Genomic DNA, 21,310 nt, shown 5'->3' on the forward strand with positions numbered 1-21,310 from the left:
GATGCATTAAGTCGAAAGAGTATCGGAGGAGTTGAACAAGAATTATCACCAGAGTTGAAGAAGGATATCAGCCAAGCACAGATACAACTCTGTGAAAAAGAAGCACATGAAGGACTCTCAGCACTACAAGTAGCAGATGAGTTAAATATGAACCTAAAGAATGAGATTATCATGGGTCAATTGGACGATCCATTCATCGTGGAGAAGATGAGAAGGACTGATGAAGGAAGACCATCAGAATTTCATCGAGGAGAGTTGGGATCACTATGGTTTCAGAAAAGGATTTGTGTTCCAGGTAATGATGAGATCAAGGAAGTTATACTCAGGGAAGCACATCAAACACCGTACTCAATACATCCAGGAAGTGCAAAGATGTACATGGATCTAAAAGAATTGTTCTAGTGGAATAATATGAAAAGAGAGATTGCACAATATGTGGCAGAATGTCATACGTGTTAGAGGGTGAAGGCAGAACATCAAAGTCCGGCATGACAGTTGCAACCTTTACCAATCCCAGAATGGAAGTGGGAAGAGATAGGAATGGATTTCATCACCGGACTACCCATGACCAATAAATAGAAGGACATGATATGGGTAATCGTGGACCGGTTGACGAAGAGTGCACATTTCTTAGCAGTAAATCAACAGGACAAAGGAGAGAAGCTCATCGATCTTTATATCAAAGAAATTGTGAGTAAACACGGAGTACCCAAGAAGATAGTATCAGATCGAGGATCTGTGTTCACATCAGCCTTCTGGAAACAACTTCATGAAGCTTTAGGATCCAAATTGGACTTTAGCACCGCATATCATCCTCAAACGGAAGGACAAACAGAAAGAACAAATCGGATACTTGAAGACATGCTTATGGCTTGTGCCCTAGATTTCGGAGGATCATGGGAGGAACACTTACCTTTAGCAGAGTTTTCCTACAACAACAGTTATCAAAGCAGCATCAAGATGGCACCATTTGAAGCTCTGTACGGAAGGAAGTGTAGGTCACCTATCTGTTGGTACGAGGCAGGTTCAAGCAAGGAGTTTGATCCAGATTATGTGAAGGAAAAGCAACAGATCATTGATGTGATAAGGGACATACTCAAGATTGCCCAAAGCCGACAAAAGAGTTATGCAGACCAAAAGAAAAGATTATGGGAACCAAAAGTTGGAGACATGGTATACCTTAAAGTAAGTCCGATGAAAGGTCTCCAGAGATTCGGAGTAAAGGGGAAGCTTAGCCCTAGATACATCGGACCTTTCAAGATACTGAGCCAGAACCGAGGGTTAGCCTTTGAATTGGATCTACCAGGAAGGTTAGCTCAAGTACACAATGTATTCCATGTGTCTCAACTCAGAAAGTTTTTAAAGACCCCAGATGAGCCAGTATCTCATGATGAGTTAGATCTACAGCCAGATTTGACTTATATAGAAAAGCCAGCCAAGATTCTCGAGGAAAACTGGAAACAACTCAGGAATAGAGCAATCAAATACTGCAAGATTCAGTGGAAGCATCATCCTGAGAGAGAAGCCACCTGGGAAAAAGAGGAAGACTAAAGAAAGACATACCCAGAACTGTTCACGTATTACAACCACAACTTCGAGACGAAGTTTTCTTTAAGGGGGAAAGGCTGTAATGTCCCAGGTTTAGAAACGATCGAGGGGTAGAATTTAGAAAGGGATGTGCATTGCATCGTAAAATCTGGGGAAATTTCGCGCTTTTAAAAGAAAACTGCATCGAAGGGGGACAAGTTTCTCTCTCGACTCCTTACAGGGTTAGGGTTTCGAGAGTGCGATAAGCTTGGACCTCAATGAACTCAATTAGGGTTTTCGAGAAGAGAGGGGAACATATGGCATCTCAACTTAAGTTGCATGATTGAATTCAAATAAGTTATGTTTGAATTTCAAAATTCAAACATCAATTCAAATATATCATAATTCAAATTCATTAAACAAAAAGATATCAAATATATAAAAGAATATCACACATAATTAAAGCTCATTAGAGAAACTTTGAGCTTTATTGATTATCACACAATTTACATTGTCCATTACAATATTCCAAATGGATTATAAATATTACAATACATTACAGAAATTGAATAAATTGAAAAATAGAAAAGGAAAATAACAAAGAATAGAAATTTGCTTCACTGCACTAAATCTTCATCTTGTAGTTCTTGAATAATCTCTTGAAGGAGGGATCCTTGATCATCTCTTCAAACCTGCAAACACAAACAGCGAAACAAAAGAAGCGTTAAGCCAAGTGGCAATGCCACTTGGAAGGTTAGCAAATAAAGGGAATTGAGAGGATATTATCAAGATCAACCGAGCTGATCCACCAAAAGGACCAAGTCCCAACAGGGAACCACACAGGCAGCTCAGAAGGCTTTGTGCATGCACACCAGCACACACAGCCAGGTGAGTCACCAAAATGGTGCCAGGCTCTGCTGTCGACCAAGAGGGCAAGGAGAGGGCCATATATAATTTTTTTCAAGCCAAACCCTAGCAGCTCATCGACAACAGCTTCACCAGGGTAAGAACTCAAGAACAGGAAGAACACATAGCTAGCCAAACCCACCAGAAACAGTTCCACCAAGAACTGCTTGCTGCTGAGCAACAAATCATGGAATAGATCAAGTATCAGCTAGCCAGGAGGAGCAGGGCAAGTACAGAAACCATCCAGAAGCAAAACCTCTACACCAACACCATTTTCTAGGAGCTGGAGTGAGGTATACCATAATCATGAACAAACCATATGGTTTTGTTCACCATATGCACAACCATGTATACACAGATACACAAAAGGGTGGAATAATCTAGTATTGATCATCACTTGGTCATAGACCAAGAGTAACCTGATAGAAATGGCAAAAATCAGGGATCCATCAAAGCCTATGACCATGGTTATGCCAACCAGACAAGTGGTAGCATATTTCCAAATGAAAATAGGAAGAAAACCATCCCAGACTTGTACCTGGATACACAGAGACTACTCTAGCCCATTTAAAACCATCAGATATGCAGAGATATATGTTTTCTCCAAGTATTTTCAACATCAAAAGCTTCTGGTAATCCAAAAGGATCACCAGCAAGCATTCACCCAACCACAACAAGCCACAGAGAGGGGGAGCTACCCTTGGACATCATCAGGATGTTGTCAAGGCCACCTCAACCCCACAAAACCACACATCAAGCCACTGCATCATTACCCAGAGGGTTCAGAGTGAGCTAGGGTCCCCAACAAATAGTTGGCATCCCTCTAGCTCAAGAAATTCAATTAAAAAAATCATCACTATATTACAGTTCATCCATTTATCCTTTTGATCAAGCCAAACCAGGCAGACAATTGTAATACACAAGCAACCAGAGGTATAGACACTTGCAAATGATCCAGAGGATCACTGCAAGCATTAGCATATACTTGATCAAGAAAAAAGCATACACCAGCACATGCATGTGTGTCACACAGACACAAGGGAGAGCATCAGTAAGACACAAGCATGGTACAACAGCCAATTATCAAGCAAATGATGATCATATGATCATCAGGGCTTGCCAGGGCATGTGAGAACATGCTAGAGCCAAGTCTAGCAATAACATCAGCATGAGAATTGAACTCATGCATATCCAAGAACCAACAGGAGTTCCTGGTGATCAAATGATCATCCAGAGCCACAATTAATCAACTTATATGTAACAGATAAATAAATAGATGCATTTGAATTGTATCCAGAAACACATCATCAAGAGAGGGAGTTGTCTAGCCTACAATCATGCTCAGTTGAGCATTTCCATGAGTTAAAATCCAATGAACATCACACAGAGGCACTGGCACTCGCTAAAAGCAAGAACTACTCACAGTAGTGAGCCAGGATGGCCAGAGCAATGGCATACCACAAGAAATTAAGCAACATCAATGGCTAGGATGAGTCAGGAGAGCATCTAGATCGATAGTAGCATGCACAACCACATGAATGAACAACAACCTGGACGCCAAGGCATCCAGTGGAGGAGGAGGAAGAACAGATAATAGAGAGAGAGAGGTAATGGAACACGTACCAGGGCAAGCAGACGGCAGTCGCGGCCATGGCGGCCACGGCGGCACACGCCGAGCGCACGGCAGCGCCAGGCCAGGCCAAGCCAAGCCTCGACCAGCGCCGCAGCACCCAACACCCCTACGGCGGCGCCATGGCGCCAGGAACGCCGGTGAGCGGAGGATCTTCACGGATCCGTGCGGCCGAGACGCAGAGAGGTTGGGGGCGCGAGGGGACGGCGGCAAAACACAGATCGACGCGGACCAGAAGGTGCGCCGTCGAACGGCGATTCGATTGCCACCCATCTCATCGCCGGCGATGGCCGGAGGTGGCCGGAACAAATCGGCGATGACGCGGGCGACGCGGGCGTCGCGGGAGAGAATAGGGTTAGGGTTTCTGCGAGCGAGAGAGGAGGAGACGAGTGAGGCCGACCGAGCCAGACCGAGTGGCTCGGGTTCGACCTAACCCGTTGGGCTCCACTGACAGGTGGGCTCAGGGGCAATTTTGTATTTTCACAACTTAAAATAAACCATAAACTTTGAAAATGAATAGAAAATGATTAGAAACTCTAAAAAAATAAAGAAAAATATAAAAATTACTCAGTATAAAATTATCTATCAAAATAAAATATGAAATAGAATTTTTGAGACAAATAAAATTGTACCATAATTTAAGGCAAAGAATAAATATTAAAAATAATCATTAAAAATAACACACCATATTTTTAATGATAAAATAAGTCCATAAATTACTTTGGACTTTAAAAACACCTTGGCAACATTCCAAGGTAGTATTTTACCTTAAACAGAGTATCCCTAATTTATTTTTAGTAATCACTTCCGACATGAAATAATAAAGCACCGGGAAGGGGGGACCAAACCCTAAAAACTGAAAGCATGCATAATTGCTTCTTTAACCATTGCCCTTATCGGACAATGATGCTTCTTTCAGAAACAGAGGATCAGGGTCAATCCAAAGCATCCAACTGCATTACATCGCAGTTGCCAGGAAAGTTCATCGCTTGCTCATGTCATTTGAGTATTTTTACCAAATTACTTGCAAAGTACTATACTTATCACTCTTGCATGAAAATCAAAGATACTATTTTCATAACTATGAATATGACTATGTGGTTGGCAATGGAACCATGGTATGTGTTGATATGGTGGAGATTCCATTGCAAGGGTTTATATCCATCTAGGATTAAACAACAAATGTCGTCCAGTGATTCTTGTGCCGTAAAACTCGTGTTAAACATAAGATCTGGAGTGGGACAGAGTAGCCAATTGTATTTCCACCTCTCGTACATCAACGGATGCGCTTACCGTAGACACTTGATCCTGAGGGACAAGCGGTGGGGTGGGGATCCCATTCTAATTCCCCACGGTAATGCGGTCTATGATGGGTTACATCTACCGGCGAAGGAGTTTATGGTAGGAGCCCTGAACTGTCGTCGTGGTCGGGGGCCATCCTTAATTGGTATAAGTACACCGGCGAGGACCCAAAGTCGGGGATTGCAACAAAGGGTGGGTGTGCGAGGTAGCGGAGGAATATGAACGGCTAGGACCTTATACCGGGCCTCACACCATTGGAAGTGTGGACGGGAAAGCTGCCCGGTTGGCGCCAAGGTTAAGATCTCTTGTGGGTAAAGCAACACACCTCTGCAGAGTGTAATGAATCGTGACCAGTCACTCCCTGTTCCGGGTTTTGGAACTGCGAACACTGCCGGAATGGAACTCCATGAAGTTCTAGTAAACCGGTGAAGGCTGACGGACATAGTTCTTATTAATAAAAGCAACCATTTGAAGAAATGATTACAAAAACCTGCATTGGTATTAGACTTTCTGGTCTAGTATCGTAGCTAGTGCATTAAACACCTCTTTCCTAATATGAACTTGTTGAGTACGCTCGTACTCATACCACTCTTAAATCCCCTGCTTAGATTGCCTCAATCGTCTTGAGGAGGACAACGACGACCAAGAAGGAGCAGATGGGATCTGCTATGAAGAGCCAGACCTCTCCGGAGGTGTAGAAGGAGTAGACTACCTCATAGTCTACGGAGGCGGAGACAGTACCGAGGGGGAACAAACCTAGAATAGAGTAGTAATAGTGAGAACCGAGCAGTGCGAACACTCTAGTACTACACTGCTCGAGAAGAATAAATGTATGACATGCTAAGACTTCTATATTGTAAGTTAAGTCGGGTTCACCTGGAACCCAGGAGTATTCCTCTCTGGACCCAGGAGGAACTCCGTGATGATGTGTATATATGGTTTGTAATAATAAATGAATGAGTTATGGACCAGCTATGTTCTGTTGTACTACTCTGAGGGATGTAATATTTGCGGATTGGTACTTCACACATGTTATATCAACGACTGGCATACTACAACATGCAGTGGTATGCAGGGTCACCACACCTCACTGGGGAGCAACGGTCATAAGGGACCGGTAGTACTGCTAACCCGATCGGTAGTACCGATCTTGCAGGATGAGTAGAACGGCTGGATTTTGAACTCCCCTATATGAAGGGGTCTTCTTTCCCAGCTCGCCCAAGCATCTTTTCACTCTCGCTCCTCCATTGTTGCTGACCTCAAATCTTGAGGATCTCCTTCCCTAGTCAATCAATCAAGCCCATATTTTGAGGAGTGAAGGAGGAGGTCCCGATCTACACATCCACCAAGAAAGATTTCGCCATACGCACCTAGTTTTCGTTCCCCACCACCTAGTACTTTTTGGATCTTGTAACCCTAGGATTCCTTTTGTGGGATCCCTTGAGATGAGCTCGTGTGGAGGCTAGCTTTGTGATATAGTATCCCTACACGGTGTTGGGAGCCTCCGGCTATTGTGGAGCTCGGCCCAACCTTGTATGAAGGAATCGTCGTCTCGGTCGGCCTTGATAGTGGAGAAATGAATACTCCTTTGTGGTGTGTTCAGGAGGAATAAGGTGACGCCTTTGTGGCGGTTGGAACCTTTGTGGTCCACGCGTCCTCAACGTAGAAGTATCTCCTTTGGTGGGGGGAACTACGGTAAACACATCGTGTGTCGTCTCCGCTATCGTCCACCTGGTTGTTTCAATTCCCTTACACTTGCTCGTTACTTGATCATCTTGCTTGTGTGCATTGCATCATTGTAGGAACACCTTACTCTTGAAAGGCACTCACCTTTACACCCCGCTACGCCTAAAACTGAAAAAGCCTACAACTTGCATAGATCCTATTCACACCCCCCTCTAGTCGTGCATCTATACCCATTCAATGGGGAAAACACTAGGCACTTCAAGAAGTAGAGGAATGGAGTAGGAATCCTTGGGTTTAATGCTCATAAGATGAGGGAGGAAATAGTGTCCCTATGTTTGCCAAGAGTATGATTAGAGTCTTTGGAGCTGGGCACCTCAGAGCACCCAAAGAGGCAGACACCATAGGCTCTTGGCAACCAATGAAGTTGGATGTTGGCCGGGGATGCTTGGGAGGATTGACTTCACACATTGAAAGTGGAAAAATTACCGTGCTACGTGACCTGGTCAAATCGCGAGGCATTTCCATGATCCTACAAGCATTGCCTCACAGGACATGTGGATTTGGCTTTGCTACTATGGGATGCCTTCTTGAATTTGTTGCATCACCACCTCACATAACTTATGGATTTGACATTGGTACCTTGAAATGTCTTGCTCTCATAATGATATCAATATCTTGCAAAGATCACCTTTGTTTGCAAGGCTACCTAGTGAGGAAGAACTTCACTGCTATGGCCATAACTATGATATGGGCTATGCTACTATCTGGTTTATGGACCCCCTGGGGTCCCCCACTGTGAAGACAATTCACAGCCCTAAAGGAAATACAAACTCAAATTTCACAAGGCCCAATGTTGCAAGGTAAGAGCATCTCCAGCCGCGTCCCCCAAACGGCGCCAGATCGAGCGTTTGGGGGACGTGTTTTGTTTGTGCCGCATTTGGGGGACGTCGCTCCCCAGCCGCATCTCCCAAACGCCGCCCCCAAACAGAAATGCAAATAGTTCACATTCAAAAGAGATCGTTTCCGCCGAAGTCGTTGCGATCAGAGTAGCCGCGATCAAAGCACTGGGCGCGCGATCATATTACAGACCGACGTAAATTAGAAGAAGGGGTTGGGCGACGACGATGCTGACGGCGCATCCTGAGTCGACGTAGGCACGTAGATCACAACGACCTCGTCGTGATCTGCCCGGTGTGCCTGCTTCGTCGCCGACGCTGAGGCAGAGGCCAATGCCGCTGACGCCAAGGAAGAGGTCGATGCAGGTGTACTAGCAGACGTTGTCGCAGACGCGTCTGCTGGTGCCGGTTGTTGCTCCGGGGTGGGGTTGCTTCCGCTGCCTCGGTCGCTGCCATTTTGGCTTCGATGTCGTCGAGGATCTGGCCTTTGAAGAAGTTGTGCGCCGCCCGCGTCCGGGGAGACATTCCAGCTGTCGACGCTGTCAGCAGGGACATGTCCTCCTTGCGTTTCTTGAGCTCCATCTTCTCCTCTTGCCTCTTGAGCAGCGCCGCCCACCTTTCATCGGCCTTTTTGTCGCGGGAGAGCAAGGTCGAGGAGACCTCGGCGAGGCACTATGTGATCGACGCATGCGTCTTCTCGGTCGCCCCTGCGTTGGCCAAGGCGGCCTTAGCATCATTGTTGCCGATAGAGCGCCCTGCCGATGTTGCGAGCGGTGCATCCAGATCAATGGTGTCTTTCCCCTTCGACAACGAATGGTGCGTCAACCGCCATTTCTCGTTCGTTTTGAGCTTGCTATAGCAATGCATCTGCGCGAAAGGCTTATGCCCTTCCGAGTGCTTCTGGTACATCTCCATGGCCTTGTCGAACTAACCAAAGGAAGCGCAATCAGATCGTCGAACAAAAAATAGGCGCTAAAACTATCGTAGAAAGAGGTGTACCATGCCGCTGATGTCGCTGCCCCTTTCGCCTCCAGTATCGGCCTCTTTATGGTACCCATGAAACATGTTCACCGACGCCTGGATAATGGCCCATCGCGTCGACATTGCCTTTTGGCTCCTCTTCATTGTCACTTTGCGGTAATCGCTCTTGATTAGCTTGCGCTCATCGAAGTCCGCGTTGATCCTCGCCCAATACTTCTCGTACTTTCCGTTAGCGCCGATGATGGAGTCATGGCTCACCGTTAACCACGACTCGCAGAGACATTGATCCTCCAGAACCGTCCACTTGGGGCCTCGTGTGCCCGAGGCCAACTTCTTCCTCTTCTTCCTCACGCCGGCCGCGTCAATCTCCACGAGATCATCTGCATCCTCCGCGGCACCCGTGTCCTCGTCGTCCTCTTCTTCGCCGCCCTAATCATTGTCATCATCGTCCTCCACCCCCTCCTCGCCCTCCTCCTCCTCCTCACCACCGGCGCCCGCGAATTCGAGCGGGCCCCTGTGGCCAGTGAACGGGGCACCGTCCGCACCGGGGCCTGGCTCGCGCTGGGGCACTTGGTCGTACGCCAGGGAGTAGAACACGGAGTTGGGATTGAAGCCTCCATGCGGCAGCGTATCCTCGTACCGCGGCGACAAGTTTGGCGTCATGCACCCAGGAGTGGCATAGGGGCCGTCATTGTAGAACCCGGATGTCGGCGGGGACAGCATTCCCGGAATGTACGTTGACGCCAACGTCCTCCATGGGCTCGCGTTGTTGGCTGCGATACACGCGGCCAGCGCGTGCTGCTGCGCGCGCGCCGCCACCATCTTCTTGTCCAGCTGCACCGCCCTCCGTCCCTTCCACTCTGCCGTCGACAGCTTGCGGCGCAGGCAGTCTTGCTGCCATTGATCCTCGGTCCAGCCTTCCGACTTCTTCTTTGCAGCCAGCGCCATCCGCGGCTTCGCGAAGGGTGCCTTCGGCCCTTTCGTCTCATTGCCCGGCGGCTTGGTGGCCGCTTTCTTGGCCATTTTTTGGGCTTGTCGGCGGCGCCATGAATGGGGAGAGGGTAGCGGCGGCGGGAGGGACAGAGTAGCGAAGGCGGGACGGAGAAATAAATCGGCATGATAGGCGGTGAAATCTGTTGGGAAGGTAGAAATGCGTTGCGGGAGAGGCGCGATGTGGCGGGATAAGCGCGGTTTGGCGGGAGAGGGGGCGAATTTTTCTGTGCCGCTGACGCTTCGGGCCCACCACTCCCCGCCTCGCTTTTCGTTGTGTCTGGCGCGCCCGGAGCGTCCACTGTGTAGCGGGGACGGGCTCGGGGCGCTAGACACCGTATTGGGCCCCGCCGGACGGAATGAGGCTTTGGGGTTGTCCGGCGCGCCCCAAATCCCTTTGTGGGAGGCAGCTAGAGATGCTCTAAGTTTGCAATTGTGCATTGACCTGCTCTGATTTTGGGATTTTGGGACCAAAGACTAGTAGACATCATGACATATTGTCTAATTCTCCACAAGATCATACAACAGAGGGTGAACTACCAGTAGGACTCCTAAAATCTAGGCATGTTCCTCATCCAATTGAGAAATTCCTTGCCATCTACTGACAGATCGAAGACAAGGCGTGTAGCTAGGCTTTTCCGCTCGGAGTCCTTTGAATTTCCCGAGCCTTTTCCTTTTTCGTGGAGAGATGGAGATTAGGTTTTCCTTCAGTAGGGGACCTGCCACCCCTTGTTGGTAGTGATACATGTGGTTCGGGCTTTCTTGCCCTTTCTTCTATATGGTTAGTACACCTTTCAGGGTGTATTCTCGAAAAAAAAGATCGAAGACAAGGCTGGCCATGCCCAGCTTCTGCCTCACTAACCCTAGATGGACTGGTTGTGGTTTATCCTATGTTATGTTTGTTTATATCATGAATTATTTATGTTTGGAACATTTATTTATGTTTAATTTATCATGAATTATTTATTATGTTTGGATTTTGAATAGTTCTTAAATGTATTCGAGTTCCACAAAGGTGTCAAATGGCGCTTGTATGATCAAATACTCCAGAACTAAATAAAAACTAAAATATACAAGCCCAGTTTAAGGCTCCAACTTCACACACAATTTCAGAAACTGTGAGGAATTATTAAGAGAAACTTGCAAAACCATTATAGAGCTAAAAAAATAAGCAGTCTGCTAGAGTTGCTATAACAAACCGGACAACACAAATGGAACGAAATCAACAAATCTTGTAGCAGTTGGCAACACACACACAATTAATCTGAACTCTTCCCCCACAAGCTAGGAGATATGCGAGTTACAGTTGCTTCAACACATCGCTGGAATTCTGTACAGAAAAACTGAGTTGTCAAAACCACTAATAGATGCTCCTCTGTACAAGCAGACTCGTAGCATACAGTCATGATACTAGACAAAGATTTACGCCTATATATCTAAAACAACACTGATCAATTACGTACATCCACTAATCAAACCCATGATGTACATAATTCAAACCACGCAACATTATACATGGTACCTGCAACAAACCGATGTGGTTTAGGTGCTAAATTCTGGCCAAGAGAGTTAAAAAAGTAGATCTCGATAGTGTCATGCAATATATAAACGTCGAGGAAAAATTAACGCTTCGATGGCCGAGGCATCCTCGATTTTCCCTTCTCAGCAGGAACTTTCCAAATGATATCATCTAATTTGCAGCAGTAGTTATTTACAAACTGCAACAACAAAACAATGATTTCCATAGTTAGGCGTGCATGCCCTGGAAAAACCAAAAGCAATTGAATATAGTAAATTGTATTTTACAGTTTTAAATTTTGAGAAAAAGACAATCTGTCAAACAAGCAGCTACATGTAACAAGTACAAGCATTACTATCTTAATAAATTTATCTTAATTAAATACTGTTCATTAGAATCTTCATCTAGAAAACTGTCTCATATAGTATCATCTTCAAGCTGTGAACCACGTGCATAATGTGGAAGTAAAACAGCACCTAATAATCAGTCCATCATATCACCTTTGTTCTATATGCAAAATTTACACCCTCTGAATGCTCTTTGAAGTTAGCACATTCTAAATTATTTTCTTATTCGCTCAGTCCCCAAATAGATCAGGCATAAACTTAAATTTAAAAAGTCAATTATAAAAAATTGACGGAGAATATATACCAAAATATGAAGATCCGTAATACCAAATCAATATCAATAGATTCATCATAAGATATATTTTCATAATATACTTATTTAATGTTATAGTTGCTGATGTTTTCTTCAATATATTTGGTCAAAGTTTGTAAACATTGAATTTTTGACTATACGCCACCTCCTATGGGACAGAGGGAGTACATTATGACAAAAAACAGCCTGGACGACCAGTTGCATCGAGCCATCCCGCGGAACTCCGGAACTAGTGCACTGATTGCCACAAAATTAATATAGCTAGTTGCATTGCAGGATATGCGGCGTGGCATATAGCGTACCAGTTACAGGTATATATATGCAGAAAAGAATGGTACACGTGCGAGAAAACAGCTCTAACCTTATTATACTCTGAAGTATCTCCAACAGATCTCTGTAGCTCCACCATGAAGATTGATGGTGCAACTTCAAAAATCTGAAACCAGAGAAAAATCAGAAGAAGTAAAAGGAGGAGCAAACTATAAAGCTAGAACAAGGGATGTACATGAGTACAGAGAGAGCAAGACTCACTTGAAGCATAACTGTGAGATGACTAGTCTTGTTTGCATTTGGACCTTCCACCCTCATCTGTATATATTAAAAGCGAAACTATTTATAAGAAATAATAAAAATATGCCAATAGTAAAGCAATCTCATTAGCAGTAAAAAGAGTAAATGTATATTATTAATCCAGAGAAAAAGAAGACCACCAAATAAATGGAGTGCATAGCATTACGATCAGATGACAATAATTTGTATTATGTAACTGAACATTAAGCAAAAGTCTTACAATGCAATGGATCAAACAGCAAAACAAAGAGTTGTCTCACTCATCACTGACAATGCAATTCAATACTACTTTAACCCAGTGTTAGAGTTATTGGGATTTAAGAACTCTTCAATCAAATTGAAATCCAAATAATAACAGTAGGGCTAAAGAAGACAATAAGCATTTCGTGATGAAATAAAAATGAACCAAGTCTGTATATTCATACTGATAAAAGCAAGTTCCTATGTTTCAAAATATAAGGCATATTTTGACTATCCAACTTTATCCTTTGACTAATAATCAATCCAAGAATATGTGAGCTATGACATCTATACCATTGGAATCGTATTCGAAGGAACCTTTGTAACTATTGATGGAACATTATAGGAATATAATTTATGGTCAAAAGTAAATATTGAAGAGTCAAAATGAGCAATATGTTTGCAGATGAAGTATATGCTAACCATTATAAAAGGAATAACAAAATCCACTTGTCTGTTACGATCTCAAGTTAGAAGGTTTGTAATGTCCTATGACAGATTAAGCAAAATTTACCTTATAATTACGAATATGTGTCTTAAACCCCATGGATTGAGCAACAACCTCCATGCTTGACAATATAACATTCGCCGGTTTGTGTGACAAAAATCTATTTTGAAGCTTGCCATTGTCCTGCAGATAAAACAGTTCTTAGGTCTGTGAAATATTTATTAATCTATAAAATTCATAAATATAAGAACAAAACTTAAATAAGGAATCCGAATACTATTGGTAATATCAGCACACTTCTGTTGTTCTGTCATCCTCCAGAAACCGAGTACTTGAAAATACAAAAGCATCCTCAACTAATTGGGGAAACTGGCATGCACCAAAATTTATCCAAGCTTGAATCAGCAAATATACAATCAATCAGGAGCTAGGTAACAACAGACAAGTAGGCAGAAGCTGTACTCAATCCAGAGCATCAGCGCTAGTGGAATACACCAATCGGCAGCAGCAGCAATCAATCTGGAGCGACAGCGCTGGTGGACAAGCAGAAGCGCAGCACTTGATGTGGAAGCAGCGCAGATGGGCCAGCTGCCGCAACAAGTCAGCATTGCACGTCTTCACACGCCGGGAAATTGCCTTCACACGCCGGGAAATTGCGGACATATCGGAGGCTTCTGCAAAGTTCCTTGGAGCCGCGTGATCAGCGAATTCTGGAGCAACCTTGATTCAATGATTCCATGGACAATGGAGCAATTAAATAATCAGGACATCAGCGCAGGGAAAAGCGAGATGAGGCTGATGTGTCGTGAGATGCGTGGATCACGTCGGGGCAGTGGAGGGAGGAAGCTGACGGAACGGCAGGGGGATGCCAACAACAGTCGCTCTATGAGGGAATGCACAAGTTGCACGTGCAGTGGTGAAGAGAAAAAAAACCTAGATGGTTCTGATACCATGATGAAATATGCAACTTGTATTTCCATGAGGCTAGGCTGGTACATATGCATGCACAGGTGCTGTGAATATGCAGGAAAACCCTTGCACAGCAGGGAAAATACACGGAAATTGTGTACAACTCGAACAAAATCCATACCAATCCTCATGCTAGGTCGTCGCCAGATGCTCATGGCGCGGTCATGGAGAGGAGACACAGCGCAGAGGATGGCCTCTGTTTCATGCCCGGAACTCCAAAGCGAAGTAGAGTTGCCCACTTTCCCTGCTTGGATCCATGATTGTGCTGCACTGCTACTATGGCCTGGTTTTGTTTCTCACATCTTTTTTCTTCAATGTGGGATAGAAGTGTTTTCATCAAGAGAGATCGGAAGAGTGACAGACTGTGCATTTCTAACTTTACGAGGATTTTTTTCTCTTCGTCATAATTTTACAATTCTCTGCTGCAAGTCTGCAACAACCAAAATGGCAGTGAACAACTTTGTTCATGCAAAACTGCAGCCATATATTGAACTCCGGGTGGAATCTGGAATGCAGTATTGTGACAACTTTGGGCTACCACAGATGATGGGCAGTTGGATAAGAAAGCATGCGGTCTAGCTTTGAGAATAAGGTACTGTGATACTACGGGGTGGCTTTTGGACATCTCCTCCTCAAGACCGACAAGCCCTTCTCGTGGCCCCATGACACGAGCTCGGGCCAAAGCTATACACCACGAGGTGAATTCGCTCCTTTCCACGTATACATTTGATACCTCATTGGATGGCATACTACTTCATGCGAATACGCTGTGTTCAATCAAGTACATCGATCAAGACACAAGCCATGGAGGCCAAGCCAATGGAGAGGGAGCTGAAGATGAAGAAGATGGAGCTCCAGCGCCCCAGCCGGAAGTTCCGCCCCCAGGACCGGAACTTCCGCCCAGATGCTCCCAAGATGCTGTCCAGCGCCCAGGAAAGAGGATCCAGCCGGAACTTCCGCCCCCAAGGACCGGAACTTCCGCCCGCCGGAACTTCCGCCCAAGTTCCGCCCCAGTTCCGGAAACGCGCCAAAACGCCCCGGGATGTTACTGCAAGGAAATCGGTCGTTTTCGGAACTAGGCCGGAAGTTCCGCCCCGACCGGAAGTTCCGCCCCCAAGGACCGGAACTTCCGCCCAGATGCCTCCAGATGCTGTCCAATACCCAGTGAAGAGAATCCAGCCGGAACTTCCGCCCCGAGCGACCGGAACTTCCGCCTGCACGACTTTCAGCTCAAACAGCATGTTTCGGCCTGTAACTTATCCCTTCGCCCCACCAACTATAAATAGCCATGTTGGCTCAGATCTGAGATTAGACTTGATGTGAAATTAAACCTGAGCTTTGCTCTTGCCCCCATGTGGGAAACCCGGCAGGACCGGAAGTTCCGCCCGGGACCGGAAGTTCCGCCCCTCAGGACCGGAAGTTCCGACTGGCCGAATTTTTCACAGCTACCTTCGTTTTTCGTTTTGGCACTACCCCTTTTGTGTTTGGACCTCGGTTTTGTGTGCCATTTCAGCTACCACAAGCTTCCGCAACATCAACAACGACGACGGCACCCCGAGGATCCAAGCGGTTCACTTGACACCTTCCACCACCATCGCAAGTTCGAGATCGTCGGCCACCATCATCAAGTGGTATAACTTGCCCCTTTTCCTTGCAGCCCTAGCCTCTTTTGCGTACCTTTCCTATCGAGAGTGGCTTTCTAGTGTTGCGAAGCATTGCGCAAGCGTCCCGACCGTGAGGGTGTGCGTGTGTTGAGCAAAGCTACGAAGCAAGCTCGTCGTGAAAAGATAAGCAAAAGAAGTGTGACATACTTACATAGATAGTAGTATCTTTACATAGTGAAAAAAAAAGATACAAAAAGAAAAAAAGAGTGTGAGTGACACCTATACACAAAAGAGTCCAAAGCTTATAAGCAAAAGAGAGAAAAGAGAAGAGAGGCGTCTTGCGCAAATCTTGTTGCTTCTCAATTTTGCAACCAAGCCACGGTCTCTCTTGCGTTAGCGTGACACCGAGCAAGTAGTCTTCGTTAGGACCATTTTTGTTCGTGCTCATTTTCCCGTCAGCTAACCCCATTTTGTCCCACGCGTGTGTTCCACCTTGTGTATGCCTTTTGTGATCACCGCTTTTGACTTGTGACTTTTGGATCTTACCCACTTTTGACAATAGACTTTTCGTTTGGTTCTTCCATTTGGCTTTCCACATCCATACCTAACACCATATAGAGTTTTTGTTTTGTGTGTGTGCATACATATCGGTTGTCCTCCGACTTGAAACACCTTTTCGATTTTGGTTTGCAAGTTTTGACACTTTTGGTAGTTTTTCCTAACCACCCACAACATAGTTCTTGTTTTAGTTGTAACCATGTCTAGTGGAGAAGGGAACCAACTACCCATGACGTGGCACCAACATTGGATAGCTACTCAAGTCGTCAACAAGAGTATACATGACCTCACGGCAAGGATGGATGAGACCGTCTTACGCTATGAAGAACGAGCTCAAGTGCAAAGAAGGGACCTCAATGTCCAAGTGCAAGACCTCCATGACAAGCTTGATGCTCAAGGCCACGATATGAAGGCCACACTTGCTACTCAAGGTCAACAAAACATGGCGAGCATGAGAAGACAAGAAGAAAGGTTGGCACGCCTTGAACAAGCTATTGCCAACATCGCCAACAATCGAAGCCAACACTCAAGGTCTTCGCGCTCTCATAGTTCAAGACATCGAGCTCCTTCACCATCTCATCATGCCTCTAACGAAGACCCACACAACCATAATGTGGATGCTCAAGTACTTCAACAACAAGCTCGAGATGCGGAGCAAGCACGAGCTCAACTTGAACAAGAAAGACTACAACAAGCAACTCGTGAAGCTCAATTCCAAGAGGAACAACAACGTCTTCGTCATGATCAAGATCTCCTTCATGCACGTGAGCAAGAACGTCGTCGCCATGAGCAACAGGCACGTCACCAACAAGGTCAAGATCGTCCATCTCAAGTGGCCAATGCTCAAAGGCACCCACAACATGATGTCGAACAAGAAGTGAACCAAAAACGCCAAATCATCAATGTTGGTCAAGCTCAACGTGATGGGGCACCACGCCCTCAAGGTCAAGACAATCGTCGCCATCACGATGATCGACCTCATGGTAGAAGACCACAACATCGAGCACGAGAGGTTGAGATAGATGAAGAATCAAGTCATCACCAAGCATCAAGTGAAGAAAGTGTGATGCCTCGACACCGCCGCCACAATGAAGATCAAGCTCAAGGTCATGGAAGACCACCTCCTCATCAACAAAATAGAAACAACAATCAAGATGCTCAAGGTCCACAACCTCAACCTCAACAACGTCAAGACCATGGTGAAGAAAGACCACCTCCTAGACGCAATGACCGTAATGAGGAAGAAATCTTTGGGAAGCTAAAGTTCACCATGCCCAAGTTCCAAGGAGAAGAAGACCCCGATGCATACTTGTCTTGGGTACTCAAGGTTGACAAGATCTTCCGCATACACAACTTCTCCGAAGCAAAGAAGGTGGCCATGGCATCACTTGAGTTTGAGGGATATGCAAATGTTTGGTGGGAAGAAGTCAACAAGAAGCGTGAGAAAGAAGACTTAGAGCCCATTGACACATGGGAAGAGATGCAAGAAGTCATGCACACCCGCTTTGTGCCCACCCACCACAAACGTGACCTCTTCAACAAGCTCACACAACTCAAGCAAAGCTTCAAGTCCGTTGAGGAGTATTACAAGGAGATGCACATGACCATGATGAGTGCGAATGTGGATGAGCGAGAAGAGCAAACAATGGCAAGATTCTTGAATGGATTGAACATCCCCGTCAAGAGGATAGTGGAATTCTTGCTTTACACCAACATGGTTGAGTTGCTTCATCAAGCTACAAGGGCCGAGCGCGAAGTAAGAGAAGACATAGCAAGTGCTAAATCCAAGTCCTTCTTTGCCGCAAGAAATGCAATCAATGACTCCGCTAGCACCATGAACACAAGTGACAGCTCCTCAAAGGACCCCACCAAGCCAACTAAAAGTGCCATGAAGACCACAAGTCTCAAGCCACCTACATCAACCATGTCATCCAAGGCTTCAACGGGATCTAGTAACATCATTTGCTTCAAGTGTGGTGCCCAAGGACATAAATCTTTTGAGTGCACAAACACAAGAGTCATCATAACTCGGAATGATGGGAATGTGGACTACTTAAGTGAAGATGCATATGAAGCCTTGGTGCAAGCCACAACAACATTTGAAGATGAGGAGTTGGAAAACCATGAGAATGTCTTATGTGAGCATGATACAAGTCCTTCTCTTGTGGTATCCAAAGTTTTGACCCCTCATGCCGATCACAATGAAGACCAAAGGTGCAACATCTTCCATACAAGAGCCGGAATCAAGGGCAAGTCGATCAAAGTCATCATCGATGGAGGAAGTTGTCACAACCTTGCAAGCAACGAACTATGTTCCAAGCTCAACCTCCAACTCCGGAAGCATCCTCACCCCTACCATATCCAATGGTTAAGTGACAACGGAAATGTGAAGATTGAACATACCGTCACCATATCCTTCAAGATTGGATCCTATGAAGACACTATAGAGTGTGATGTGGTCCCAATGACCGTATGCCACATGCTACTTGGACGCCCTTGGCAATATGACAAAAAGGCAATCCATGATGGTTCAACCAATGCTTATAGCTTCAAGGTCAATGACAAGACGTTCATTCTACGCCCAATGACTCCTAGCCAAGTAATTGCAAACACCGTAAAGGCTTTAGCGAGGGCACAAGAAACCATTACCAATAGTGAGATGAGAGGTGAGAGAGTGATCCACCAAAAAGAGAGTGAGCGCCACAAGCCATATGAGAGCGAAATGACGAGTGTCCTCCTAGCCACCAAGAGTGAGATGAGAGAAGTGCACCACAACCTATCCACCAAATTGCACTATGTGCTCACTTGCAAGGGACCATCCTCGGAGACTAACAACTTAACAACACTTCTTTCGTCTTTGTTGTCTCTTTTGAAGGAGTCTCAAGATGTCTTCCTCAACAATCTTCCTCTAGGACTACCACCGCTCCAAGGCATAGAGCACCACATCGACCTCATGCAAGGCGCCACACTACCAACATGTCCCGCTTACCGCACCAAACCCGAAGACCAAGAAGAAAGGAAACGTCAAACGTATGATCGTCAAGGACACGGGTATGTTCATGAAAACCTTAGCCCAAGTGTGGTTCCGACGATTCTTGTCATGCCTTTGGGTTGTTCCATTTCCTTGTCACTCTTTTTGAGTCTTATGCAACATGTCTTGAAACATCTTGTTGACAAGAGTGTCATTGTAAACCTTGATGATACCCTCATGTGTCCCATGAATTTCAAGGATCATATTATATATGTGAGAGAAGCCTTATGCATCTTATGGCCGTTTACACACAAAAAGTTGATTTCCTTTGGATTTGCGGTTTCCTCCATTGGCATTGAAGTGGATTATTCGAACTTTAAGGATATACATAAGTGGCCCACGCCAACCACAATTGCGCAAGCTCGAAGTTTCCATGCCATTGCCATTTTCCATACTCGCCCTACGAACAACATTAGCACCATTGTTTGCCTTTTGAATGTTCCGTTTGTTTGGGACAACGCTACACAATACGCTTTTCATGACTTGAAAATGAAACTTCACTATACACCACTCCTTGTCCTACCCAAGGTTGACTACACCGACACAATATTTGTTCCCATTTTTGCCAAGTGTTCCATTGAAAAAGAATTGGTTGATTTCCTTCCGCATGATGATTTCTTATCCAAGGAAAACAAAATTGGCATACTCGATTCTTCTATGCGAAAGTTGCTTTTATCCAAGTTCTTATTCGGAAGCAACACCCCACCTCCAATTCTTCATGAGAGAACCAACATGGACTTCGACAAGCACGCCATCACCATGAAGAAACTACATGAAGACACAAGAGCAATCATACAAGAACATGTACTTCGCCAAGCTACCCGCCTTAACGCCAAGAAGAAGGGACGAGATAAGACACTTACCATGCTCCCCACACACCACCATGACAACAAGATGATGAGAGACATCGAGCTCCAATGCATACAACGCCCCATGTGTTTTCAAGCTAAGTCCATTTCCAACCCCTATACCAATGCTCAAACTTTTGATGTGGTAGCTAGAGTCCATCCTTTAGATCAATGCAAGCCATGCTCTAGAACGGTTAATGCTTCACACATGCATACATTGTTGCTTAGGGAGAACATCCGACTGCATGGACGACCAACAACCATCGCCACGGACCATGACATGTGCTTCATGAACTTCAAGGGTACGACACTCAAGACCAAGCACGCCATCAACATCAAGGATAGGATGCCACGTCAAGGAGATGATGACACTCTAGAGTCGAGGACGACTCTTTTCCAAGGGAGGGGGGAGATGATACGGGGTGGCTTTTGGACACCTCCTCCTCAAGACCGACAAGCCCTCCTCGTGGCCCCATGACACGAGCTCGGGCCAAAGCTATACACCAAGAGGTGAATTCGCTCCTTTCCACGTATACATTTGATACCTCATTGGATGGCATACTACTTCATGCGAATACGCTGTGTTCAATCGAGTACATCGATCAAGACACAAGCCATGGAGGCCAAGCCAATGGAGAGGAGCCGAAGATGAAGAAGATGGAGCTCCAGCGCCCAGCCGGAAGTTCCGCCCCCGAGACCGGAACTTCCGCCCAGATGCTCCCAAGATGCTGTCCAACGCCCAGGAAAGAGAATCCAGCCGGAACTTCCGCCTCCAAGGACCGGAACTTCCGCCCGCCGGAACTTCTGCCCAAGTTCCGCCCCAGTTCCGGAAACGCGCCAAAACACCCCGGGATGTTACTGCAAGGAAATCGGTCGTTTTCGGAACTAGGCCGGAAGTTGGCCGGAAGTTCCACCCCGACTGGAAGTTCCGCCCCCAAGGACCGT

The 21,310-nt window shown here is 45.7% G+C and overlaps 1 protein-coding gene across 1 annotated transcript in view; it reads right to left on the minus strand.

The window, feature by feature from the left end:
* Positions 1-11,074: 11,074 nt before the first annotated feature.
* LOC124659506 (CBL-interacting protein kinase 8) overlaps positions 11,075-21,310 on the minus strand; it is an 18,096-nt gene continuing 7,860 nt past the window's right edge. Inside the window, exons 11-14 of the mRNA XM_047197376.1 lie at positions 13,422-13,538; positions 12,629-12,685; positions 12,459-12,533; positions 11,075-11,636 (exon numbers count right to left, since the gene is read on the minus strand). Of these exons, the coding sequence (XP_047053332.1) occupies positions 11,541-11,636; positions 12,459-12,533; positions 12,629-12,685; positions 13,422-13,538 (345 nt within the window). The 3' untranslated portion in view covers positions 11,075-11,540. The remainder of the gene's footprint in view (positions 11,637-12,458; positions 12,534-12,628; positions 12,686-13,421; positions 13,539-21,310) is intronic.

Source organism: Lolium rigidum, chromosome 6 (assembly GCF_022539505.1).
Source record: "Lolium rigidum isolate FL_2022 chromosome 6, APGP_CSIRO_Lrig_0.1, whole genome shotgun sequence".
Taxonomy (NCBI): domain Eukaryota; kingdom Viridiplantae; phylum Streptophyta; class Magnoliopsida; order Poales; family Poaceae; genus Lolium; species Lolium rigidum.